The sequence below is a fragment of the Eptatretus burgeri genome, chromosome 13 (assembly GCF_056783735.1).
Source record: "Eptatretus burgeri isolate ZD-2024b chromosome 13, Ebu_testis_v1, whole genome shotgun sequence".
NCBI lineage: Eukaryota > Metazoa > Chordata > Myxini > Myxiniformes > Myxinidae > Eptatretus > Eptatretus burgeri.
Window position 1 is genome coordinate 41,518,828 of NC_140973.1, and position 27,484 is coordinate 41,546,311.

Here is a 27,484-nt window from a genome sequence, read left to right on the forward strand (position 1 = left end):
AATTGGAAGGAAAGTGAAAGAGAGAAATGGAGGAACAACATCCATGCCAGATGTACACACATCATCAGGAGAGTAATTAGAAACGAAAACAATTGTGAGTGAAAAAAGAGAAAGAGCTCGAGAAGATTGATTGATAGATTGTGTGCTCTGCTTGAACGCAGGTCAAAGTAGTTTATTGCAAGGGTGATACTGGGTGGTTTGCCATTGCCTTCCCAGTAGTTAGTCAAGGCAGCAATTCGGAATTTGTTCAGGATGCCGGTGATAGCTTAATGGCCATTCGAGGGACGACGCGCGAGCGCGCGCACACGCACAGCAATAACGAACCGTGCTTCCCCATTGTCTCGGGTCGCTCACCTGCATTTGTTTTTTTCCATTTACGGACACTTTCCGACGGTCCTGTGATTTTTCCTGGTGTATCGGTTTCAATGTCCGTTGGCAGGCGAAATTACCATGCTTCCCCATCATCTCGGGTTGCTCACCTACATTTCTTTTTTTCATTTTGGGATGCTTTCCAATGGTTCTAGTATTTTCCCCACTGTATCGGCTTCGATGTCCATCAGCACGCAAAATTTCATCTTTCTACATCACCCGGAAGGGACCGAACACTCATATCAGTGAGTGAAGCCTGGTGTTGGCTTAGTGGTTAGGGTGGCGGCTTGGGATCCTAGGGTCCTGAGTTCAAGCCCCGTTGGCCGGCTGAATTAAAAATACACCAGGAGGTTGACTTGGCCTGTCATCCTTCCAAGGTCGGCAAAATGAGCACCAGTGTACTGGTAAGGGGGACACTGCATCAGCGGCATAGCCACGTCCCAACCAATGATGCAACCAGCAGCCACAGGCTGCACTCGATATAGAGAGGGAGAGATCAGTGAGTGAGTGAGTGAGTGAGTGAATGAGAGTGGTTAGAATGAGTTGTATATAATATATATATATATATATATATATATATATATATATATATATATATATATATATATATATATATACATACATATATATATATATATATATATATATATATATATATATATATATATATATACATACATATATATATATACATACATATATATATATATATATACATACATATATATACATATATATACATATCTTTCTAACCAGACTGACTCACTGATATAAATGTTTAGTATCTCCTTGGTGGGGTAGAAAGCTGAAATTTTGCGTAATGCATACTGATGCAACTCAAAGCCAATATCCCAAGAAAAAACACAAAACCATTGGAAAATGTCTAAATGCTCTCTGCTCACTGCTGGAAGACAATGGAGCTGATGTTGGAACCGTTTGCTTGGAAACGGTAACAAGCACTACTTCGGCCTCTTATTTTATAACTTTTGCTGTGTTTACATTAAAAATCACTGTGCTCGAGCTGTAAACTTTCAAATAAAGAGCTCATTCGATTCATCATTTGTTAATTTATTTGAGTTATTTAGCTGTTTGCCAAATGCAAGCACAATGGGCTTTTAAAACAGTCTAAGGAGACCGAACTTTATACATTGGAAAGGAAGCAATTACAAGCGATTCCTCTGTCTATGTCTCTGATCTATGATATGCTTAAGTACTGATATGGTTGAAATATTTCTAATTACTAATCATTGTAATTAGCAATTTGTTAATGACTAAGTAATCGTAGTAATGATAACAGACTTGAAACATTGCATATTTAATTATACTGCATTTTGGGTCGTACGACTTGCCCATTTTTTTGGTCATTTGATCAAGTTAATTATGAATATGCAATATTTTGAATTTGTCTTATGTCTTGCATATCATTGAAACCCAGTGATCTTGAATATAAATCTCACACAATCCACATCATCAAATATATAAAGCTGATATTTAGTATATCTGCACATAGAATACACCCAAGTACTTGATTGCAGTGTGCAAGCATGCCCCACTGGGGTGTGTGTGTGTGTGTGTGTGTGTGTGTGTGTGTGTGTGTGTGTGTGTGTGTGTGTGTGTGTGTGTGTGTGTGTGTGTGTGTGTGTGTGTGTGTGTGTGTATATAAGTTGGGTGGTCGCTAGACTACCTTTATTCTCAGGTTTTCCATCTGTCTGTATGTATGCAATGGATAGCTCTGGAGGCCAGAGGAGTCAACCTATTTTGATGAAACTTGACTGGTAGGTTCATACCAGGATCGAGTTTATGCTTTTGAGCACCGTTGCTATGGACGCCACCGTTGCCTAGCAACGGGACTGAAATTTTTGAAAAAAAATCCAAAAAATATTTTTTCGAAAATCAAAAATCTGCTTCCGCGCTTTTATGCGCACTATAATCAACCTCTGTCAAAAATTTTCAGCCCGATCCGTCAAAAACTGTATGACTCGTATGCAATTAAATAGCGACCACCCATGTCGTCTCCCGGCGTGTGTGTGTGTGTGTGTGTGTGTGTGTGTGTGTGTGTGTGTGTGTGTGTGTGTGTGTGTGTGTGTGTGTGTGTGTGTGTGTGTGTGTGTGTGTATATATATATATATATATATATATATATATATATATATATATATATATATATATATATATATATATATATATATATATATATATATATATATATATTTATGTTGCGGAAATGGCCCTGAGTGCGTTATTAAATATAGGATTAGCCCAGATCCCCCATTAAATGCATGTTCGGCAGGTTGTTCGGTAATTGGATGTTATACGTGTGTCGGGAGGTGTAGGAGGCTGTCCAGGGTTCATACAGTGGTGGTGGACCGGGAGGTGCCTTGCTTCTTCTTCCTTCCTCTCTCCGGACAATAGTCCCCGCCCAGCACTCTGGGAGGAGCAGTCGGCTGGGAGGCGAGTGAGCGCCGGAAAAAGGGACGGCTGGTGTCTGTTTTGCGATCGACTTTTCTGAGGAGCGAGCCGAAAAAAAGGCAGGGAAGGGACTGCATGAGGTCTGTCTGCCATCGGCTGGGAGAGAAACTGAACCTGAGGGTTAGTCGGCGATCTGCAGAGGGAGTAACTGAGCCTGAGTGTCGAGTGAGGATTCTGCTGAAGAGAAACGACTAGTGGGAGGCTGCAATCTGATTCGAGAGGAACTGGCTGCTGTGTCAGTCGGCGATCGATTTTATGAGGAGGTCATCGACAGGTTCAACCTGCATCTAACCACCGAGCCTCTGTCCTTACTCACCTCATGGCTCGACGACACGTCTTGTAATCCCGTCGATCTGCCTGCGGAGCCCAACACCCCGATTTGGCCTTGTCTGGTGAGCAGGCCAGGCCTGGACTTGTATGCTGGACCTTGTGAAAAGCCAGCTGGAGCATATCATAGATCTTTCGTCTTGGGCCTTCAACCTCGCGGGGTCTGGACGCGCCGAGGCTGCGTGCGCAAGCGTTGCCGGAGAAGAAAAAGGACGACGCCATTTTGCCACGCGGCGTGTTTGAGCTTTGGCACTCAAATCCGTAGACATCAGCTGGTCACGAGCCACATTTGTGCCTTCGACACTTTCTCTCGTCCATGAGGCATCACCAAGTATTCTGTGTCTTGTCTGCATGTTGTCTCAGGTTTATCTCGCAAGGGTTCCCTTCGAAACCCGTAATCCGTAGCTCTCTAGTTAAGAATGGGTTATAGATTAATTATAACATTGTCGTGAATGCTTTGCTTGTGTTGTGTTCCCTGATGTGTCCTCAATAAATCTGGCTGAGCTATACGGGATTTGCCGCCTTGAATTTATTCGTGCCGCGCCGAGGAACGATTCGCTTGATTTGGATATAAAACCAAAATGGTTACGGACTGTGAGACTCCGCTTGGTCTCTGACAAATCCAGTCTGTAACCGGGGTCTATTCCCCCAGCTGGCAAGGCACAGGTGTATTTTGGTATCGTGATGTGAGGCGCGTAACCCAAGAATTGTGCCGAACCGGCCGGCGTTATAACACCGGGGACGGCGGTGCTGTTAAGTGACGCCGAATCTTCAACATTTGGCCGTCAAGAGTAGGGTGTGATTGACATCACTCGTCCGAATCCTTAACACTGAGGTCAAGAGTCGGGTGCGAATCCCGCCACCGCTGAATCCATAACAATATATATATATATATATATATGTATATATATATATATATATATATATATATATATATATATATATATATATATATATATATACATATATACATATATACATATATACATATATACATATATACATATATATATATATATACACAAATAAAACTCAGAATGAAGCAATAGGACTGAATTTGTAGTAGAAAAAAACAAAAAAAGGCCAGTGTTTGTGCAACAGTAGTGTCATGGGCTTGCCTTGGTAGGTTAGAGAGCACAGATCCAACAGGGGAAACCTTTGCCAAGCCACTGGCGGCTGTAGCCAACTTGATAGTTGAGGGTGGAGGCGCTGATGGAGTCCGAGGAGGTGCACCAGCATGAATTGGTGACAATGCCCCAACTTTAACTCCTGAGGAGACCCCCCGTGCAGCCACTGTTGGTCGAGTAGAGAGAAGTGAGGCACGCATAACTCCTGGCAGTGCTGCTCCAGGGCAAGGAGGTAAGCCTGGAGGTGGGAAGGCTGCTGGGGAAGGAAGTTGAGGTTGCCCTGCCAAAGATCCTCCGAGCAACGGGCTGGCTGTGACCACTCCAGCAATCGGGCCACCGGTCATACTGGGACTTGGTAAACCGGATGTAAGGCCCAGAGAAGAATTTGGACCAATAGTCACTGGTGTGATGAGGCAGGTGTGTGGTGGGGAAGGTGAACGGCAAGTGGGCATAAAACATGACAAGGTTCCAGGGCTGATGGATGGCTTCGGGGCACCTACAGAAGGAAACAAAATGGTGTGGGGAGTGAGAGTGTCAGATAAATCACTTGTAGGACAAGGACATTACGGTGATAAAAATCAGTGGCGTTTTATGATTTACAAGGACATAAGCACACAATGAACAACTCAATGAAGCAGATGGGATTTGAACCTGGGATCTCAGAAACCTGAGGTACAGGATTAGATGACAAGCTGAAACAGGTTAATTTTGAAATCCATTTCTTCATATCATTTGTAATCTTTCCAAAGGAGCTGAATGAGGTTGCATTTCAATGTGAATGAAGCATACGTCTCATGTATGAATTAACGAATATTCATAATGGAATCGCATCAAAACACCATGCTGCTCAGACCAGATTTTTGCTGCTATAACGGGCTGAGATGAAATTTCAGATCCACAAATTTTAATTTTAATTTTAGATTATGCATCAATGTTCATCTGATCATATGCTTGTGAAAGTAAACATCTCTCTCGCAATTCTCAAAGAGTTGCCTCAATTCTGGCAAGTCTGATATTTCACTTAATCAGATTGGCAGGGACTGCAAGCAGCGATCTCTCTTTTTATTTTATATTTTATAATTTTTGTATACCTTGTCGAGGCTTGTATGAGAGCTGACACACCTGAGGCACACACATATGAGAGCTAACACACGTCGGAAAGCACAGCTAGGGGGGCATGAGACAAGAGGGGCATGGGAAGGACAAAACAGTGAGGAACAGAGACATTAGGAGATCTGTGGAAGGGAGAGGGATGGGGCGGGGAACATGGGGTATACAAGATGGGCATTACAGGGACTTTCAGGAAGGAAAGCAGGGAATTTGAAGGAGGTGTGTTTGGGGTGGATTAACAGGGGAAGAAAAGATCGAGGATATGGATGGGAGCCGATAAAAGGTGGTGGCGAACAGCTGTTTTGAAGGCCTGGAGGGAAGAATGGGATTGAACAGAGTGAGGGAGTTTATTCCAAAGGCAGGAAAAAAGAGGAATGGAAGAGTGAAGGTGAGCAGTGTGTCATGATTTTGGTGGTTTTACCAGAAGGGGGTTGTTTGCGGACCTTGAGCGCCCTGCGGATATATGGTGTGGACAAATCGCAGACAGAGTAGGGGCGGTGGGGGGGGGGGGAGACTGGAGAGGAGACGGTAGAAGACAGAAAGACCACCGACCTGCCTGCGGTGAGAGAGTGAGAGGCCCAAAGACTAAGCCTCATCGTGGGAGATACCAATGATCTGAAATGCCTGGGTTCCACAGCGTGAAGCTGAGAAAGGTGAGAGGCGGGAGCACCAGCCCAGAGGGGAGAGCAGTACTCAATCAGGCTGTGGACAAAAGCTTTGTATGTGATCAGGAGCTCAGGTGGGCCAAGAAAGGACATTGCATGACGGAGGATTTCCAATTGGCGACTGGCTTTGGCGGCCAAGTTGGAAATGTGGCTTTCCCAGGAAAGATCATGGCAGATAGTGAGACCCAGAAGCTTGAAAGAAAGGAATTCTTCATGAGGATTGTTGAGAAAGTGGATTAGGGGGGAGGGGGTCCAAACGGTCCTTTCGGGGAGACATAGTGAGAGTGACATTTGTCAGGATTGAAAGACATGTTCCACATGCTGGACCAGTTTGTGATTTTATCCAGATCTGAAGAGAGCGATGAAGCTGTTGCTTGCCGGTCTGAAGGATGACAGATGGTACGGCAGAGGTTGGAGTGATCAGCAAAGAGAAAAAGAGGATTTTCCAGAGTCGGAGAGATCATTGATGAAAACCAGAAAAAGAACAGGGCCCAGAACACTGTCTCGAGGAACTCCAGCATGGACAGGAAGAGGGGATGAAATAACTCAATTTAGGGCCACACGTTGGCTGCGACAGGAGAGGAAGTCAGCCAGCAATGAGTGGAGATGGCCTTGGATACCATAGGAAGAGAGTTTTGGTGAGCAGGGCAGGGTGCCAGACCGTGTCAAAAGCACACCATATGTCTCGCGATAGGGCTGTGATTTCATGTCAGGCATCGAGTACCTCCATCCATTGTTGGGAGAGCAGAAGCAGCATATCCAGTGTAGAGTGACCTGGTCTGAAACCAAATTGCTGATCGGATATCAAGCCATTGGAGAAGAGGAAAGATTTAATGTCTGAAGCGATGATGGATTCCATAACCTTGCTGATGATTGGGAGAAGGCTGATTGGTCTGTAGTTGCAGAGGTCTGTTTTTGCACCTTTTTGTGCAGGGCAGTAACGTTTGCCGATTTCCAAGCAGATGACCTTGAGCAAATGAAAGGGTGAATAGAACAGAGAGAGGGTGAGCAAGAGCAGAGGAGCAGGTTTTTTTTAGAACACGTGGGCTGATGCCGTCTGTATCGGTTGCAGAACCCGAGTCAAGGTTTGACAGCAAGCTCTCTACTTTGTCAGAAGAAAATGGCACAGAAAGCGATGGGTTTCAGACACAAGACCTCGATGCAAACACCGAGTTTAGGCATTCAGCCTTTTCACGTGCAACTTCAGGACTGGTCTCCCATATCCACTCCCCTGATATTAACTCAGCCTGGGAATTCTTCCATAGAAACATGCACTCTCGCATGCACAGATTCATCCCATGGAGCCTTCAATTATCCTTCCCTTCTTCGCACCCGTGGTACACCAAATCCTATGGTGATGCAGTTGCTCTGAAACCATTTACCTTCTCTTCCTGGAAGGCCAATCTGACTGAAGACCATGTCAGTGCATTTCAAAAAAGTCCACAATAAATATGTCCACTCTCAGGAGAGCCAGCAAACAACATCTGTCAAACCTCACAAATTAACTTTCAAACTTGTCTCCCTCTAATGGTGGTGGCACTTTGTGAAGTCTGTCTCTGGAGTATGCTCCCCTTCCATCCCTTCCCCCTCTCAAAATGGCACCACAACCGACTCCGTTTGCGAGAATGCCGAATGCCTCATTTGTCTGTGTACTTCCAAATCTTGTGTGCCTAACCCCTCACTCTTAGTACCCATCCTTCCATGGCAGAGCCAACTGTTCTTGGACTCTGTGTGTTTTGCACCTGAGAAGGTGGAGAATGTTCTTTCAACTCTCGTTTCTGACTGCCACTGGACCAGACGGCATCAGCTCACCTACTCTTGTATCCTAACAACCTACCCCACTGCTCTTACACATCCTCTCTCTGCCCTTTTCCCTCTACCATCTTCTATGTGCTTGGAAATCCACCAGCATCACATAAAAAGGTGCAAAAACTGATCCCTTTAATGACAGACATATCAGCTGACTTCCAATCATCAGCAAGGTCATGGAATCAATCATCGCAGTTGACATGGAATCCTTCCTTTTTTCAAACATCCTCATCTCAGATCACCAATTTGGTTTTAGACCAGATCACTCCACCTTGGATGTGAGTGCTTCTACTCACCCAATAATGGAGGGAGGCCCTCAATGTCAGACATGAGAACAAGGACATCTCTCTGGACATACAGCACCTCATGCTTTTGATACAGTCTGGCATCCTGTCTTACTCTCCAAACTCTCTGCTTATGGCATCCAAAGCCAACTCCACACATAGCTTATCGACTTCCTCGACTCTCATAGCCAAAATGTGCCTCTCAACAGAATCCTTTCTTCTCCTCTCTTTGTCAAGGCTGGAGGGCCCCAAGGCAGTGTTATGGGCCCAGTCCTATTCCTGATCTTCATACATGATCTATGAAAAATCCTCTATCTTTATGCTGATGACTCCACCCTCTGCCTTGACATCCCTCATCTTTCAGACAGGCAGTTGCAGCCTCTTCCATCTCTTCAGACCTTGATAAAAATCACAAGATGGTCAAATACTTGGAACACGTCTTTCAAGCCTGACAGATCATATACCCTTCACTACTTCTCCCCGAAAAGACCATCTGGCAAACTCCCTCCCCGACCCCCCCCCCATCTACTGTCTCCACAATCCTCTTGAGGAGGTTCAATCATTCCAACTCTTGGGTCTACCAGCCATAACATTACTTTAACAAACCACATTTCAAAATTACCCTCCAAAGTCAGCCGCCAAATGGGCATCCTCTATCGTACAAAGTCCTTCTTTGGCACACCTCAATTCCTATGCACCTACAAGGCTTTCCTCCACAGCTTGATGGAGCACTGCTCTCCCCTCTGTGCTGGCTCCCCTGTCTTGCATCTTGCTCAGCTTAATACTGTGGAAACCAAGGCCTACAAGATGAATGGAATCTGCCATTATGAAGCTAAGTCTGTGGGCCTATCACCTCACCAACGCATCAGGTCGGTGGTCTCTATTGCCTTCAACCACCTCCTTTCTTGTCTTGCAACCTCTCTTTCCATGCTTTGCCCCCACCCCACAGGTTTCTGCAGGACATATGCGGTCCACCAGCAACCCCATTCTGGTGAAACTCCCCAGATCCAGGATAAATGCTTACCTCCACTCATTCATTCCCCTTTTTTCCACCTGTGGAACCAACTTCCACATTCTCTTCAAGCTCACTCTTACCTCCAGGTCTTCAAAAAAGCGATTCACCACCATCTCAGATATTCCCCAATCCAAAACAATCATCTTTTCTACCCTTGTTAGCCACCACTCCTCAATCCCTCCTCCTTCCAAATTTCCAGTTTTCCGTCCTGGGAGTTTCCTTCTGTATCCATCTGGTCCACGATATGCATGCTTTCCTGCCCCCACCCAATTCCTCCCCACACCCATTGTTTGTCCAAGTTTGCCTCTATCTTGGCATTCAACTCTGTACCCCCCTCCCCCTCTCTAAAACTGTTCCTTTTGGCCTATTGCATCCTGATCTGTTCAGTGTACTAGTAATAGCTCTTCCAGGATCCTCGATGATGTATAAACCTAAATAAATAAAATAAATTCTTCCATTACCAATCAGATTGATGAAACAGCAGCAAATACATTCTAATGGATAGTATGCGGAGGAAGGGAGAAGTGCTCAGTCACACAAGCAGAACCCTGCTGTTCAATCAAATGTCGGGAACCTCGCCCCAGAAACTGAAAATGGCGAGGCCACTGAAGGTCCCTATATTAGTACTACCTCCTGGTTAGTTTTGGGGGAGAACAAAAAAAACCCAAACTATCACTATCGATTTTAATTTTCCCTCTCCTTGGCAAGTATCCTTTTAAATTTTTACAGGATCTCAGGCTCGTAGTGGAGCTAACACACACACACACACACACACACACACACACACACACACACACACACACACACACACACACACACACACACACACACACACACACACACACACACACACACACACACACACACACGGAAAGTGCCGTCACTTCTCTGGGTACCAGCGACGTCAAGACAATGGTGCCGCTTTTCTCACCGCACTCAGCAGGGCATTTCCGAAGAAAATTTCCTCCTCCCCAGAGATGCCAATCTATGGGGATTGTCCATGCTCTAATCCTTTTAAATACTGAACAACGAAAGTATTCAAGCAAGGAAGCAGCACCTACCATTATTAAAAGTCTGCAGGGAATAGTTAATAGGGAAGAAATTAGAAACATGCATTTTTTTGTAAAGTTCAAAGTAATGTTTGAAAGTGCACATAGGTGTGTGACCACAAAAGAGCACCAGTACCCAAGTGAGAGGAAGGTATTCGTATTTTGCTGAACGAATCATGTTTTGTTTGAAATAAAATTTAAAAAAACATTTTGTGTGAAAGATGAGGCCAGACCTTGAGCATACGAGAATACACATTTAATGCTGGTGCAAAAAACACAATGGAAGAACGATCACACAAACTATCACATTTGTCAGGTCAGGTTAGATCTGTGACCTGCTACAGGTACCATGTAAACCTGTACTAACCTGTTCCATGGTCGGGTTGTCGGCGACTAAACCGTTTCCCCCACCAGGTTTTCTGGTGAGGAGGGTGTTTGGATATGGACACCCAGCAGGATTAAAAAACAAAACCTGTCAAAGGGCGGAGGAGCTCCTTGTGAGCCAACGGCCATCCATATCTAGTGCCCAACTGTTCTAGGGTTACTTTTTATGAGGAGGTTGGTGGCAGGATTTGCACTCCGGTCACCGTAAAACCCTTCATTCCGCAAAACGCAAAAACGCAAAAAAAATCTGAAAACCCACTCCGTGGGAGTACCTCCTGTGCAGCTTCCCTTCGCAGGGCAGCTCACCGGATGACGGGATTGGGGAAAAGCCTTCGGGACCCCGAATCTTTGATGATAGGAGGGAAACCACGGAGTAACATCCCTGGGTCAGATTGCGGGAGAGTGTGTCGGAGTGGTGCTGAGGTGTCGTCCACCAGACGGCGGTCTCCTTGGGTTAACCTGAGGCGGTCCCTTCGGGTGGGTGCCTGGAATGTCCTATCCCTAAGAGAGGATGATCACCTGTCTCTGTTATCATCTGAGCTCAAGCGTTTGGACATCGGGATTGCAGCTCACTCTGAGGTTCGGAGACCGAATTGCGGCGAGATAATGGTGGGTGATTACACCTACTATTGGTCTGGTCGCTCTGATGGTTACCATACCCAAGGAGTTGCTGCAGCTGTGTCCAATAAGCTGACCCCAATGGTAATTGAGGTAACACCGGTCAACGAGCGTATTATGAGATTAAGGATTCGTCACTCCTTAGGTGTCATTTCCCTGGTCTCTGTTTATGCTCCGACTGAGGCGAGTGATCTCACCGTGAAGGATGCATTGTACGCCACGCTCGAGTCTGTGGTTGATCAGTGCCCCAGACGAGATACACTTCTAGTCTTGGGGGATTTCAATGCATCGACTGGAACTGATAGGGATGGTTATGAGGTGTGTGTTGGTCCCCATGGGTCAGGAACTATGAACCAGAATAGCACAAAGTTCCTTGACTTTGCAAGAAGTCATGGACTTAGGGTGGCTGGTTCATGGTTTCAGCGCCCACAAGCTCATCGCTGGACTTGGTATTCCAACGCTGGCAGTGTGGCAAAGGAGAATGACCATGTCCTCATTGACGGTCGTTGGAGGATGATCCAGAACTGCAGGGTCTACCGGAGTGCTCAGTTCCTCAATACTGACCACAGGCTTGTTGTAGCAACTCTAAAGCTGCACCTTAAATCCTGGAGAATGGTACCATCCCAGCCTAGGCTGGATGTTGGCAAACTCAGGGATGAGAGAGTAGCTGAGGAGTTTGCGAACAGGCTGAGCGGACATTGGGGGGTATGGGTGCTTTGGGGGGTCCTGAAGAGTTGTGGAGCGCCTTCATGACCACCGTCCTTGATGTTGCCGGTGGATGTCTTGGAACTCACCGCAGGGCAAAGAAGAATTTTCTCTCAAGGGACACTGGACACCATTGACCAGAGTCGCAGGGCCAGGCTGAATGGCAGAGCTGAGCTGTTCAGGGAGCTGAGGCGTAAAACTGTACGTGCACTGAGGGTGGACAAGGAGGCCTATGTGCGAGGAATCTGTGAGGGGGTAGAGCAACACCTGTGGACAGGTGATTCTCGTCCCGCTTACAGGGGAATTCGCGCATTGCGTTCATCCAAGCCCATCCCTCGGAGCACTGCAGTTAGAGCAGAGAGTGGTAGGCTCTTGACAGAGTAGTCTGAAGTGAAGGCCCGCTGGGCCGGTTACTTTGAGCGGTTGTACCAGGCTGATCCCCCAGCTGTCGAGTTGGACGTCAAGGGTGTTACAATCCCTGTTGCTGACCCTCAAATCAACTGTGGTCCACCTTCGCTTGTGGAAACACGGGCTGCGGTGAACCAGTTGAAACGGGGCAAAGCTCCAGGGATCTGTGGCATCCATGCTGAACTTCTCAAGGCTGGTGGAAATGCTGCACTCGTGTCGTTGCATGCAGTTTTGTGCTCTGCCTGGAACACAGGCATCGTCCCAACTGACTGGAAAAGGGGCCTTGTTGTCCCTCTCTGGAAAGGGAAGGGTGATCGCCAAGACTGCAAAAACTACCGAGGGGTGACGCTGCTCTCAGTGCCAGGCAAGGTCTTCGCTCGGATAATTCTCGATAAGGTTCGCCACCATCTGCTTGAGCACCAGCATCCAGAGCAGTCAGGCTTTACACCAAAGAGGTCAACGATTGACCGTATCCTTGCCCTTCATGTCCTCACCGAACGCAGACGAGAGTTTCGGCAGGGGCTGCTTGCAGCCTATGTTGATCTCTGTAAAGTGTTCGATTCAGTGAATCGGGATGTCCTCTGGAGGATTCTTGGTCTTCGTGGGGTGCCACCAAAACTGATCGATCTGATGTCTGAACTCTACTCTGGTACTGAGAGTGCTGTGAAGTGTGGTGGTACCATCTCTGACTTATTTCCAGTTGTTACTGGAGTTTGTCAGGGGTGTGTACTGGCCCCCACACTTTTCAGCACTTGTATGGACTGGATTTTAGGGAGGATGTCGGAGAGATCAAGTTGCGGTGCATCGTTTGGGAATGTGAAGATCTCGGACCTTGATTTTGCAGATGATGCAGTCATCTTTGCGGATTCTTTAGACATCCTTTTGGGGGCCCTCGAGGTGCTGAATGAGGAGTCGGAGCCGCTGGGATTACGGGTTTCTTGGGTCAAAACTAAGATCCAGGCTTTCGGTGACATCTTGGATGCTGCTGTCCGGTCTGTGTCTGTTTGTGGTGAGGATGTTGAGGTCGTGGAGAGATTCACTTACCTTGGCAGTGATATTCATGTCTCTGCTGGCTGCGAGTCAGAGGTCAATAGACGTCTGGGTCGGGCCTGGGGAGTCATGGATTCACTGGATCATGGGGTGTGGCGCTGCCGGTACCTGTGCGGGAGGACGAAAGTCCGAGTCTTCAGGTCCTTGCTACTTCCAGTCTTGCTCTATGGATGCGAGACTTGGACTCTGACCAAGGATCTGAGACGGAGACTTAATTCCTTTGGTACCAGGTCTCTTCGGAGAATCCTTGGCTATCGCTGGTCGGATTTTGTGTCCAACGAGCGGTTGCTGAGAGAGACTCGGATGAGATTTGTTACCTGCATAGTCCGTGAGCGTCAGTTGCGGCTGTATGGACATGTGGCTCGTTTTCCTGACGCTGATCCTGCTCACCAGATTCTCTCAGCGAGGGAGTCTCATGAGTGGAGGAGGCCAGTGGGCCGACCACATGACTTGTGGTTGCAGCAGGTTGACCATCATCTCAAGGAGATGGGGATGGGCCTGGTATCTGCCTGGTGGATGGCCAGACGAAGGCCCCTGGAGTACCGGCGGAAAGTGGACGCAGCGACGCGCTGTTCTGGCACATGCTCCCATACCTGACCTGACCTGACCTGACATTGTTGCTAAAAATAGCCATCAGTAATGCAAGTACAAGGTGTTCCAGATGAGGATGAACGATGTACATTTAATGAATAAAAAGATTCCACGACTATTTTCATTAAAATCCTTGTAATATGTTCGAGTTATTTAATAAATGAATGGTAAAGTTGCGTGGGATTCAAACGTATTTGCATCCATTTAATGACAAATTTAAGCACATCCAAATCCATTTCTTCTAAAATTTGAGCTGTTATTTTTTTATTTTTTTTCACACGGATAAAATGTGTGATCAGCTTCAACTTCAAACCAGTCTTCTTACAACTTGCCCAGGCTCATAATCTAAATGCCAACCTCCGAGGATAAGTAACAATAATATATGACATGTAAATTAATGTAAAGTTGCCATATGGCATTGGGGGGAGGAGGGATGTTTTTACAGGTTTATTTTTCTCCCCAGCAATCATGGTCCAAGAAAGCAAATTATAACGACACACATTTTCTGAGATTTTTGGAAGCTCTTTTGGAGAGATGGAAATTCCTCCCGGTTCTATTTTTACTTCTGCCACTGAAAGTGGACAGACATTATGCTTTCACCCCGTCTGAGCAGAATATCTCAAAAAGTTGTGGACGGATTCGGACAAAACTTGGTGGACAGGTTGGGTATGCCTGGTGTTGGCTTAATGGTTAGGGTGGTGGGCTTTGGATCCTACTGTCCTGAGTTCAAATCCCGCTCAGCTGTTGAATTAATACTAGGTGGGGTTAACTCTACCTGCCATCCTTCCGAGGTCGACAAAATGAGTGCCAGCTTGCTGGTATACTGTGTCGGAGTGGCGACCCATCCAGGATTGTTCCCAATAGCCAAGGAGATTGCTTAGGCAGCATCAACACTCTGCACAGAGCATGGTCCCAATCTCCACAGGTTTGGTGTGTCACAAGGCCAAATCGATTAGATTTTGGTGAAGATCCGGATAACAGATTTTTTTAATTTTACAATTGATTCTCCACCTTTGAGAAAAGAACCCCCCCACGATATCTCAAAACGTTGGGGACAGATTATGACAAAACATGGTTGATGAGTTGTGTAGGTGACAACAAGCCGATTATATTTTGGTTGAGGTCCAGATGCAGGTCTGGCCTATTAAAGGGAAACAAAATGCAAACTGTTCAGCCTGGTGGAGTATCGCTCTACCGAGTGCCGTTCTCGCTCAATTCCTGTTTTATGCCTCCGAGGAGATACACCATCATCACTGAAAACTCAGCTCCAATTCAGCTTCATATTGAAATCATGTCGGTTTCATCAAGTAAAGTTAAATATAGGTTTGTGCCTGCACTAGACACTAGCACAGTGTGGTAAAGCCACAGGCTTGTGAAAGTGCTGGAGATGAACAGCACTATGAAATGGTTAAAAAAATATTCCTACAAATCACAGCATATGCTACATGATATTGCAAAGTGAACAACAGATATTGAAAACGTGTGGAAATGCATAAAAGACAAATAATATACAGGAGGCACGAAAAAAACATGATTTACCGCAACGAAATGTGCTGGTGGTTGTGTGAAATGCTGGGCTTGGTTAATTCCTTACCTGCTATGGGCAGCAGGCCGTTGGGACTGGGCGAGAATACGCTGATGCCGTCGCTCCTTGTGACTTGCATTCCAGCATCGCCGGGCCCCACAACAGCAGAGACAGCAAACAGCACACTGTCTGTATCCAGACACCGCCCGCCCTGGCCACAGGTAGGGTGTGTGGGGAGGCGGATGGTCACGGGGGGAGAAGTGTGAGGGCGATTGTTGGACGAAGGCTGAGGGTGAGGGGAGGAGGGGGAAAGTGAATGGGAATAAGTGGGAAGATTCTCTAGGTTGAGCCATCGGGCCTGGTATACTTCACCAGTTGACTGCTCATACAAGTCGTGCGACGTTATGAAAATGGGGTAGGTGTGTAAATGATTGGAGATGTGAAATTTGATTACTGCATCTAGCCTTGGAATGGGGGTGGGTGGGTACTGCCTGGATAAGGGGGGGGGGGGCTGCCATTCAAAGCAGATGGTGACAAAGTGCAACATGGGCAATGGAATAAGAATATGATGTAGTAGGTGGAGTCAATGATAGCACACTGTGTGATATACCTCTGTGGTTATAGTGCTGGCAGTATACTGCGCAGCAAGCTGGTCCCGTTGCATGGCGTGAAGTTGCTGCCGGTGACTGAAAAATTGTTGCTCTGTAATACCTAGTGTGGGAAATGCATTGAGAGAACATCCTACTGAGACTGTCTACCAGGTATAATAAAATAATAGTCATTCAACTGCTGAATGAAGTTTTAAGCACAGCACAGTAAATATATATCCATATAATTATCATGTGACAAGTTAGGAATTAAACTGAAGGATCCAAAATACCACACCCAATATATAAATTTAAAAAAACGAAAATCAAGACAAATTATGGTATGGGAGGGGCCTATATAGCAGTGAAACAAATACCAAAATTACAGACGTTTCATGATGGCAAAAGCAGCAGCTTCATTTTACCTCTCTGTGTACATTGACTGGCTCTCAGAGGATCTCCTTCCATCAGCGGAGCGTGATGCCTCCGCTTGCAGCAATGGGTGTGCCCTTCATTGAGTCTGTGACAAACCGTTTTGCTCCCACGGGGAGTAAAATGCCTTAAACGGCCTGCTTGCAGCTCAGACAAGAACGATGCCGAGGAACTGGAAGGATGTGAGGAGGGCACAGAGCCTGAGGGATCTGAAGGTGGAGGAAATGTGGAAGAGTGGCAATTTTGTGCCGTGACAGGGTCCACAGAAAGGAAGTTGGTATGAATGTTCTGGTGCTGGCGGTCGTGCTGGTTGTCTGCACTGTCCAACACAACCCTGAAAGCCACACACACCACCACGTCACTATTAGGCAGATCTGTCAGTTATTGCAGCAACAGAGGATGAGGCAACAGGTGCGACCGCTACCTGCCACCACGTCCCACACGCTGTCGCATCAGACCCACGCGATGAGGAATCCCAGCTATCGTCGTAAGACTGAAGCGGTAACGAGATGTGGCCCATGTAGAGCCATCCCCTTCCCACGGCCAGTCTCCTATGCCATCAGGCCATGGCTGCTCCCACACAAAACATAATGGAGTTGAATAAGTTCTTGCTTGAACTGGTATGTCTGCCGTACATACAACTGTGGTAGAAAGATTTTGAGATGTATTGCATCGAAGCTTGGTATGGTGCCCACCGCTTGGTAGAGACAACCATGGCGACGACGGAAGGCGAATCGGCCATCTGGATTGGAGACCTCAGTCTCAACCTGCTCCAGCTCCTCTTCCTCTACATCCTCCTCTGATGAAGGAACCTGGAAATTATGCCAGTTTATGTAAAAACACAAAGATCCAGCTCATAAAGTTAAAAACAGACAGGTAGAGAATGAAACCAAGTCTCTCTTCCCTTGGTGACAATCATATTTAGCAAGAATACATGGATTTCCCAAATTTCTTCCTTTTTCTTCATGGATTTCCCAAAATTCAAACATGAGATCAGGCATGCACAAAATATCAAGATGGACAATTTATGTTTTGCCGAAGGATTAAGTCCTCGCAGGTAGTAAAGTGCAGAAGAAAAGAAAAAAAAACTACCAACACTGCCAGGCTTCCATTGCACAACATTATTGCAAAAAATTAAAATAAAAAAATTAAAATAAAAACATGGTAGCAAGGTTGGGTTAGTAACATCAAACTGCTTCTTGCTTAGTACGACTTGGACTGTGCCAAACATCCACCAAAGAGTAGCAGATAGCACAAGTTCAGCGATAACACCAACAGCAACAACAAAATACTCAGGTCACACAAATGTATGGTTACAAGCGTCAACCTCACTCTCCTCTCCGACAGTTATTTCATACCTGAGTTCCAGACTCATCACCGGAGCTGTGAAAGTCGTACTGATTGAGGGCTTTCTCCGTAAAAGCTCCAGAGGCCATGCCTCCAATACGAGCAACTCCTCGCTGCCTCTTCTTCTCGTACTTCCTCTTCGGACGCGAAACCTCGCTGGCACAATCCTATAATAATACAGTTGTTAAGGAAGTGAAAGTTCTTAAGAAATGAGGAAAGCAAGCGTTCTTTCTCAACAAACTTGTGCCCAAAAAGACAAGCTTTACAATCTGTATGTTGCAGAAACTAAAAAGGGAAAGGGCAAAATGGTTCAACTTCATAAGTTCAAGAATCAGTGAGAAAGATAGACACAAGGTTAATGGGATATTTAAATTCAACCATACTTGTACCTACAACGGATTTCGGCCAATTATTTAAGGTATCATGCAGTTTTAAGGTGATTAATTAAAATTACCAAAATTCTTCTGGAAAATGTTTGTAAAATGCCACAACACAGCTTCAAACATTGTGGAGCAAGCAAACAAGTACCTAAAATATTAATGTTATTTAGTGGTTATACAGAAGACATAATGCATCCACAAAGTTTCCCTAAAGTACAAATGAAAGGTGGTCCTGATCCTGATCCTGAAAGGTGGCAGGTGGTCCTGATCAATATATATTACACTGGGGGCTGCAAAAGTAGGTATACAGTAATGAATAAAAGTACAGTCCTTACTGTATACCTACTTTTGCAGCCCCCTGTGTATATACATATATATATATATATATATATATATATATATATATATATATATATATATATATATATATATATATATATATATATATATATATATATATATATATATATATATATATATATATATATATATATATATATATATATATTTGAATTTAAAAAGGCAGAGGTAAAGTTTAATTATCGACGACGGTCCTAAAGTCTCAACGCAAAACAGTGCATTTAACTCGTACACATGGGGCGGACGTCAGGCAAGTCAAAATATATCAGATAAATAGACATGAGATCCAAGGAGGTATTTGTGAACCATTCTTCTTGAAAGCCGAGCTTGATTTACAAGAGCAAAGTTAATTAAGAGACTACTTTTCTTTCCTCTTTGTTTTGAAGACACAAATCATGAATGCTTTAAATACAGGTGGAGCATTTCCGATTTTGATCCTTCAAGCCGTTAGGGGAATTTGTGACAAGATAATGAAGAAATGAACTACCTGCATATTACCAAAGCAAAAAAGGTTGGATTTTCATCCTCTCCCCCCCCCCCCCAACACGCTGCCATGCAGCACACCGCATCCAACCAAGACCCCCCCCCCGAACTCCACCCCCCCCCCAGATAGGCTCATTTTCTTTCTCCGCCTTACTCCTATCCTACAACCTTTCTTATATACTAGTAAATGCCCCCCCCCAAAGAGCAAGCATGAGAATGAACAATACAAATGGAACATTGTAAGAAGTACCAGAAACGAGTGGTAATTATGGTGGCGGTATTGGTTTCCGTTGACCAAATTGGAGGAGTAACCGCAGGGGTAATGAAGCTTGTCCTCGTGTGCTGCTGCCATCTCAGCCAACAGCTCTCCGCCAAAGTCTCCAAGCTGGTACCTGTTGCAAAAAAAAAAAATTAAAGAGTAAAATAAAAAGATTTGCACAAGTCAAACAAAAAAATTGGAGGTAATTATCACACAAGACAACGATGCAATTAGGTATACGAGACCTTTTTTCCATAATATCCAATGTGAGCTTCAGTAGCTCCTGCTTGCTTGTTTCACGCCGTTTCACCATCTCCAAAATAGTCACTGCTCGACTGAGGTCACGACGGAGTTTGAGCATCTTCTCATAGGATGCCTCATCGTTTTTGCGGTTCTGATGGAACATGGGCATATTATCAACCACAATGCATGGAAAATAAACAATATTGTGCATCCAGCAAACAGACTTATGTGACTTGAGAAAACAAATGAAATGAGTGTCCACCTTTTTAAGATATCATTTCAAATAAAATGCAGTGCACATGATCCACAATAGTTGTTTGCACTGCACTTTCTTTTAAAAGAAAAGGTTTGCAAGCCTGACTGCATATGACAGAGAGAGGGGTACCTGACAGGATTTATCCCTGAATTATTTTTCAAAATAACCAAGCTCAAATTATTATGCAACCTCAAAGGGGCTATTTAGTATATAACTAGCAAATACCACCCGTCGCTTCGCTGACGGGAATACTGGAGGGGGTGGGGGAGAAAGAGAGGAGGGAAAGAGAGAGGGAGGGAGGGGGAAAGAAAGAGAGAGAGAGAGAGGGAGGGGGAAAGAAAGAGAGAAAGAGAGAAAGAGGGAAAGAGGGAAAGAGAGAAAGAGAGAAAGAGATAAAGAGAGAAAGAAAGAGAGAAAGAAAGAGAGAAAGAGAGAGAGAGAGAAAGAGAGAGAGAGGAAGGGGGAAAGAGAGACAGAGGGAGGAAGGGGAAAAGAGAGAGAGAGAGAGGAGGGGGGAGGGGAAAAGAGAGAGAGAGGGAGGGGGAGGGAAAAGAGAGAAAGAGAGAAAGAGAGAAAGAGGGAGGGAGGGGAAAAGAGAGAGAGAGAGAGAGAGAGAGAGAGAGAGAGAGAGAGAGAGAGAGAGAGAGAGAGAGAGAGAGAGAGAGAGAGAGAGAGAGAGAGAGAGAGAGAGAGAGAGAGAGAGAGGGAGGGAGGGGAAAGAGAGAGAGAGGGAGGGAGGGGGAAAGAGAGAGAGAGGGAGGGAGGGGGAAAGAGAGAGAGGAAGGGGGAAAGAGAGACAGAGGGAGGAAGGGGAAAAGAGAGAGAGGGAGGGGGGAGGGGAAAAGAGAGAGAGAGGGAGGGGGAGGGGAAAAGAGAGAGAGGGAGGGAGGGGGAAAGAGAGGGAGGGAGGGGGAAAGAGAGAGAGGGAGGGAGGGGGGAAAGAGAGAGAGGGAGGGAGGAGGAAAGAGAGAGAGGGAGGGAGGGGGAAAGAGAGAGAGAGAGAGGGAGGGGGAAAAAGAGAGAGAGAGGGAGGGAGGGGGAAAGAGAGAGAAAGAGGGAGGGGGAGGGGAAAAGAGAGAGAGGAGAGGAGAGGAGAGGAGAGAGAGATAGAAGAAAGGAAGGCAGACATGCAGTTGAGCATTAATTACAATTCATACTGTCTCATCATTAATTCTTCTGCATAGAATGACAGTGAAGATGAAAACAAAATAATGTCTGGAGATCCTTTTTCTACCGTTCATGCTATAAATATCGCCTGGAGAGAAACACCACCCGGACGTGTTTGGAGATAAATGCAGTCTGGAAACAAACACCGCACAGAGACAAACACCGTCCGGACACGTTCGGAGACAAATACCAGCTGAACGTAAACACCGACCACATGCATCCGGAGCCAAGCTGTCTGAAGACAAACTCCCTTCCGGGCATAAACCCCACCCTTACACGTCCGAAGCCAAGCTGTCCGGTGAAAAACTCCGTCCAGACATGAGAGGAGAAGGTGGGAGGGTGCTGCCCTGTTTTAGACAGGAGCAGAGAGGTTGGTGGGGGGAGGGGGTTAGCAGATAGATGTTGTTCTGCTTTATGAACAAAGCACGCACGTGCGCACAAGTACACACAATTCATACTTGGCCGATGTCGGCAATTCCTTAAGAATTGACAGATTGGAGTCCATGTGATCACTGACGACAGTATGTACTGTATCCAACCAAAAAAACCTCGAATAGCTTCAACCCTCGTTTTGGGGGAATTTCAATAAACAAATTATAAAACAATGTTGCATTATAGACATTTCAGGGAGATGTGCAAAAAAATTATTCTTTAAAAACAGCTATGACTCGTCATGTGACGGGTGGGGAAAAAAAATTTTGGCTCTGCAATTAAAAAAACACGATAATACGGCAAATGGCTCAGAAATCGGGTGTGATCAAGTATAGTTTGCTTTGAATCTCATAAAGACAAACCATACAACCTTTGTAAATTATGTACCTCCACCTTGGAGCATAAGCACAGTGGATAAGCAGTCCCTCTTGGGGGCAAGGTGCGATGTGAAGCAGTGAATGCATTAAATCATATTGCTCCATGAAGCTGGTTAATTTTGGCACGTTCCTCAATCTTTTGTTCACTCCATATAATTCTCCAAACAATAGAAAAAGATATGTTTAATGCTTTGGAAATTTCAGGTTTTCTTGTTTATATATGGAGGAGGAGGGACAATCGCCTTGCTTGCTTAAAGTAAATAGGTATATAGAGGCTCAGTTGTAAGACTCGATATTTCTTTAAATTATCAGATTTCACTCCAGATTTTGATATATATTTAGTCCAGATGATATCTAATCCTCAAAGCTGAAATAATATTTTGATGATATACTTAGATTATGGGTAGATGAGTAGATTATGGAAAATCGTATCATATTATGCCGAAAATTGCTCCAAGCAACGAATTCGAAAATTATAGCACTTACAAAAGTAATGTACCCAGCGATTCGTAACTATGATGAACAGGCATTCGATAATATGTGAGGAAAGTGGAAAAAAAAACCCAACAAACTATCGTTAAGAAATTGTTGCGGCCTATTCCTGTTCCAAATCAAGTCAAGGCCTGTTCCTTGCTCTCTCTCTCATGCACAGATTTATCCCCTCTGTCTTCAGTTGTCCTACCATTCCTCCCGCCCATGGTTCATTGAAGCTTGTGGCGAGGCAGTTGTCCTGAAACAACTTGCCTTTGCCTCATGGAAAGCACACCCAACTGGCCTCCTCCACTCACGAGACTCCCTCGCTGAGAGAATCTGGTGAGCAGGATCAGCGTCAGGAAAACGAGCCACATGTCCATACAGCCACAGCTGACGCTCACGGACTATGCAGGTAACAAATCTCATTTGAGTCTCTCTGAGCAACCGCTCGTTGGACACAAAGTCCGACCAGCGATCGCCAAGGATTCTCCGAAGAGACCTGGTACCAAAGGAATTAAATCTCCGTCTCAGATCCTTGGTCAGAGTCCAAGTCTCACATCCAGAGAGCAAGACTGGAAGCACCAAGGACCTGAAGACTCGGACTTTCGTCCTCCCGCACAGGTACCGGCAGCGCCACACCCCATTATCCAGTGAATCCATGACTCCCCAGGCTCGACCCAGACGTCTGTTGATCTCTGACTCACAGCCAGCAGAGACATGAATATCACTGCCGAGGTAAGTGAATCTCTCCACGACCTCAACATCCTCACCACAAACAGGCACAGACAGGACAGCAGCATCCAAGATGTCATTGAGAGCCTGGATCTTAGTTTTGACTCAGGAAACCTGTAATCCCAGCGGCTCCGACTCCTCATTCAGCACCTCGAGGGCCCCCAAAAGGATATCTAAAGTCTCCGCAACGATGACTGCATCATCTGTGAAATCAAGGTCAGATATCTTGACATTACAAAAACGATGCACTGCAGCTTGATCTCTCAGACATCCTCAACAGTACACAGTCCATACAATTGCTGAAAAGTGTGGGGGCCAGTACACACCCCTGACAAACTCCAGTAACAACCGGAAATAAGTCAGAGATGGTACCCCCACATCTCACAGCACTCTCAGTACCAGAATAGAGTTCAGACATCAGATCGATCAGTTTTGGTGGCACCCCACAAAGGCCAAGAATCCTCCAGAGGGCATCCCAATTCACTGAATTGAATGCTTTACAGAGATCCACATAGGCTGCAAACAGCCCATGCCGAAACTGTCGTCTGCATTCGGTGAGGACCCGAAGAGCAAGGATACGGTCAATCGTTGATCTCTTTGGTGTAAAGCCTGACTGCTCTGGACGCTGGTGCTCAAGCAGATGGTGGCGAACTCTATCAAGAATTATCCGAGCAAAAACCTTGCCCGACACTGAGAGCAGCGTCACCCCTCAGAAGTTGTTGCAGTCTTGGCGATCACCCTTCCCTTTCCAGCGAGGGACAACAAGGCCCCTCTTCCAGTCAGTTGGGATAATGCCTGTGTTCCAGGCAGAGCACAGAACTGCATGCAACGACACGAGTGCAGCATTTCCACCAGCCATGAGAAGTTCAGCATTGATGCCACAGATCCCAGGAGCTTAACCCCATTTCAACCGGTTCACCGCAGCCTGTGTTTCCACAAGCGAAGGTGGACCACAGTTGATTGGAGGGTCAGCAACAGGGATTGTAACACCCCTGATGTCAAACACGACAGCTGGTGGATCAGCCTGGTACAACCGTTCAAAGTAACCGGCCCAGCGGGCCTTCACTTCGGACTCCTCTGTCAAGAGCCTACCACTCTCTGCTCTCACTGCAGTACACCGAGGGATGGGCTTGGATGAATGCAATGCGCAAATTCCCCTGTAAGCAGGATGAGAATCACTTGACCACAGGTGATGTTCTACCCCCTCACAGATTCCTCGAACATAGGCCTCCTTGTCCACCGTTATCGCACGGACAGTTTTATGCCTCAACTCCCTGAACAGCTCAACTCTGCCATTCAGCCTGGACCTGCGACTCTGGTCAATGGTATCCAGTGTCCCTCGAGAGACAAAATTCTTCTTTGCCTTACGGTGAGTTCCAAGACATCAAATGACATCCCTTACCTCAAATAGCCGCACTGCTGATACCGCACGTGAAAAGCCTGAATGCAAAAACTCCGTGTTTGCATCGAAATCTTGTATCCGAAACCAATCGCTTTCTGTCCCCACCTTACCCAGTCGCACCTAACTGCCCCTGGACTCTGTGTCCTTTTCTTCTAACAAAGTGTTGCAAACCTCGACTCAGATTCTGCAACCGGTCCAGACGGCATCAGCCCACGTGTCCCAAAAACCTGCTCCTCTGCTCTTGCTCACCCTCTCTCTGTTCTATTCATCTTCTCATTTGCTCAAGGTCATCTGCCATCAACTTGGAAATTAGCAAACATTACTGCCCTGCATAAAAAGGTGCAAAAACAGATCCCTGCAACTACAGACCAATCAGCCATCTCACAATTATCAGCAAGGTTGTGGAATCCATCATCGCTTCAGATATTAAATCCTTCCTCTAATCCAATGGCTTGATTTCCGATCATAAATTTGGTTTCAGACCAGGTCACTTTACCCTGGATATGCTGCTTCTGCTCTCCCAACAATGGATGGAGGTCCTCAATGCCAGAAATAAAATCAGAGCCATATCCCCAGACATATTGTATGCTTTTGACATGGTCTGGCACCCTGCTCTGCTCACCAAAACTCTTCCTATAGTATCCAAGGACATCTCCACTCATGGCTCGCAGACTTCCGCTCCTGTCGCAGCCAACGTCTGGCCCTTAATCGAGTTCTCTCATCCCCTCATCCTGTCCAGGCTGGAGTTCCTCAAGGCAGTGTTCTGGGCCCTGTTCTGTTTCTGGTTTTCATCAATGATCTCTCAGACTCTGTGGAAAATCCTCTTTTTCTCTTTGCTGATAACTCCACCCTTTGCCATACCATCTGTCATCCCTCAGACCAGAAAGCAGCACCTTCTTCGCTCTCTGCAGATCTGGGTAAAATTACAAACTGGTCCAACACGTGGAACATGTCTTTCAATCCTGACAAATCTCACACTCTCACTCTGTCATGCAAGGTTCTTCCTCAGCCGACCTGAGCTCCTGACCACTTACAAAGCTTTTGTCCACAGCTTGATGGAGTACTGCTCTCACCTATCTTGGCTGGTGCTCCTGCCTCTCACCTCTCTTGGCTTCATGCAGTGGAAACCAAGGCATTTCGGATCATTGGTATTTCCCACAATGAGGCTGAGTCTTTGGGCCTCTCACTGCAGGCAGGTCGGTGGTCTTTCTGTCTTCTACCATCTCCTCTCCCGTCTTGCCTCCCCTGCTCTGTCAGCGATTTGTCCCCACCATATTTCCTCAGGGCGCTCAAGGTCCACCAACAACCCCCTTCTGGTAAAACTACCAAAATCACGAATCACTGCTCACCTTCACTCTTTCATTCCTCTTTTTTCCCACCTTTGGAATAAACTCCCTCACTCTGTTCAATCCCATTCTTCGCTCCAGGCCTTCAAAACAGCTGTTCACCAACACCTCATCGTCCTCCATCCAAATACTCGATCTTTTCTACCCCTGTTAAACCACCCTAAACCCACCTCCTTCAAATTCCCTGCTTACCTTCCTGAAAGTCCCTGTAATGTCAATCTTGTATACCCCATGTTCCCCACCCCATCCCTCTCCCTTCCACAGATCTCCTAATGTCTCTGTTCCTCACCGTTTTGTCCTTCCCACGCCCCTCTTGTCTCATGCCCCCCTTGCTGTGCATTGTGTGTTAGCTCTCATACGAGCCTCGACACGGTATACAAAAATTAAAAAATATAAAATAAAAAGATAGATGGCTGCTTGCAGTCCCTGCCAATCTGAGTGAAATGCCAGACTTGCCAGCATTGAGGCAACTCTTTGAGAATTGCCAGAGAGATGTTTACTTTCACAAGCATATGATCAGATGAACATCGATGCATAATCTAAAATTAAAATTTGTGGATCTGAAATTTCATCTCAGCCCGTTATAGCAGCAAAAATCTGGTCTGAGCAGCATGGTGTTTTGATGCGATTCCACTTTGAATATTCGTTAATTCATATATGAGACGTATGCTTCATTCACATTGAAATGCAACCTCATTGAGCTCCTTTGGAAAAATTACAAATGATATGAAGAAATGGATATCAAAATTAACCTGTTTCAGCTTGTCATCTAATCCTGTGCCTCAGGTTTCTGAGATCCCAGGTTCAAATCCCATCTGCTTCATCGAGTTGTTCATTGTGTGCTTATGTCCTTGTAAATCATAAAACGCCACTGATTTTTATCACCGTAATGTCCTTGTCCTTCATGTGATTTATCAGACACCCTCACTCCCCACACCATTTTGTTTCCTTCTGTAGGTGCCCGGAAGCCATCCATCAGCCCTGGAACCTTGTCACGTTTTATGCCCACTTGCCGTTCACCCTCCCCACTACACACTGGCCTCATCACACCAGTGACTATTGGTCCAAAGTCTTCTCCGGGCCTTACATCCGGTTTACCAAGTCTCAGTATGACCGGTGGCCCGATTGCTGGAATGGTCACAGCCAGCCCGTTGCCAGGAGGATCTTTGGCAGGGCAACCTCAACTTCCTTCCCCAGCAGCCTTCCCATCTCCAGGCTTACCTCCTTGCCCTGGAGCAGCACTGCCAGGAGTTATACGTGCCTCACTTCTCTCTGAAAGTCCCTGTAATGTCCATCTTGTATACCCCATGTTCCCCGCCCCATCCCTCTCCCTTCCACAGATCTCCTAATGTCTCTGTTCCCACTGTTTTATCCTTCCCACTCCCACCACTCTTACTGTGCATTGTGTGTTCGCTCTCATACAAGCCTCGACATGGTATACAAACACACACAAAAAAAATAGAAAGGCATAGTTGAGCAGGTCAAAAGACATGGCGCCTTCAGACCTCATTGACAAAAGATAAAGGATACAATTAAATAAGGCCATTAATTATCTTTAAAAGGGGTGTTTTAATTAACCCAAACACCCAATTTTCACTCTTACACTTCCAAAGAGTTTTCTTCGTATGCATGCAAAGTTTCAGGCTGCTAGGTTTCATGGTTTTGGAGTTTTGAAAACACACACACACGTTTGACTCCACTG

General features: G+C 45.9%; 1 protein-coding gene across 11 annotated transcripts in view; it reads right to left on the reverse strand.

Moving 5' to 3' along the window:
* The window catches only part of LOC147014292 (enhancer of polycomb homolog 1-like), a 115,657-nt gene that overhangs the window by 34,816 nt on the left and 53,357 nt on the right, over positions 1-27,484 (reverse strand). For 10 of the 11 annotated variants that reach the window (XR_015050704.1, XM_085852172.1, XM_085852171.1 and 7 more), the window contains 9 exons: positions 19,599-19,747; positions 19,345-19,486; positions 17,883-18,038; positions 17,220-17,336; positions 16,949-17,094; positions 16,518-16,858; positions 16,116-16,216; positions 15,575-15,791; positions 4,284-4,788 (listed from right to left, as the gene is read on the reverse strand). Coding sequence is in view for 10 of the 11 variants with exons in the window: in XM_085852172.1 (XP_085708298.1) it covers positions 4,284-4,788; positions 15,575-15,791; positions 16,116-16,216; positions 16,518-16,858; positions 16,949-17,094; positions 17,220-17,336; positions 17,883-18,038; positions 19,345-19,486; positions 19,599-19,747 (1,874 nt within the window). In the remaining variant the exon portion in view is untranslated. The remainder of the gene's footprint in view (positions 1-4,283; positions 4,789-15,574; positions 15,792-16,115; positions 16,217-16,517; positions 16,859-16,948; positions 17,095-17,219; positions 17,337-17,882; positions 18,039-19,344; positions 19,487-19,598; positions 19,748-27,484) is intronic. The other variant, XM_085852167.1, reaches the window with a different exon arrangement.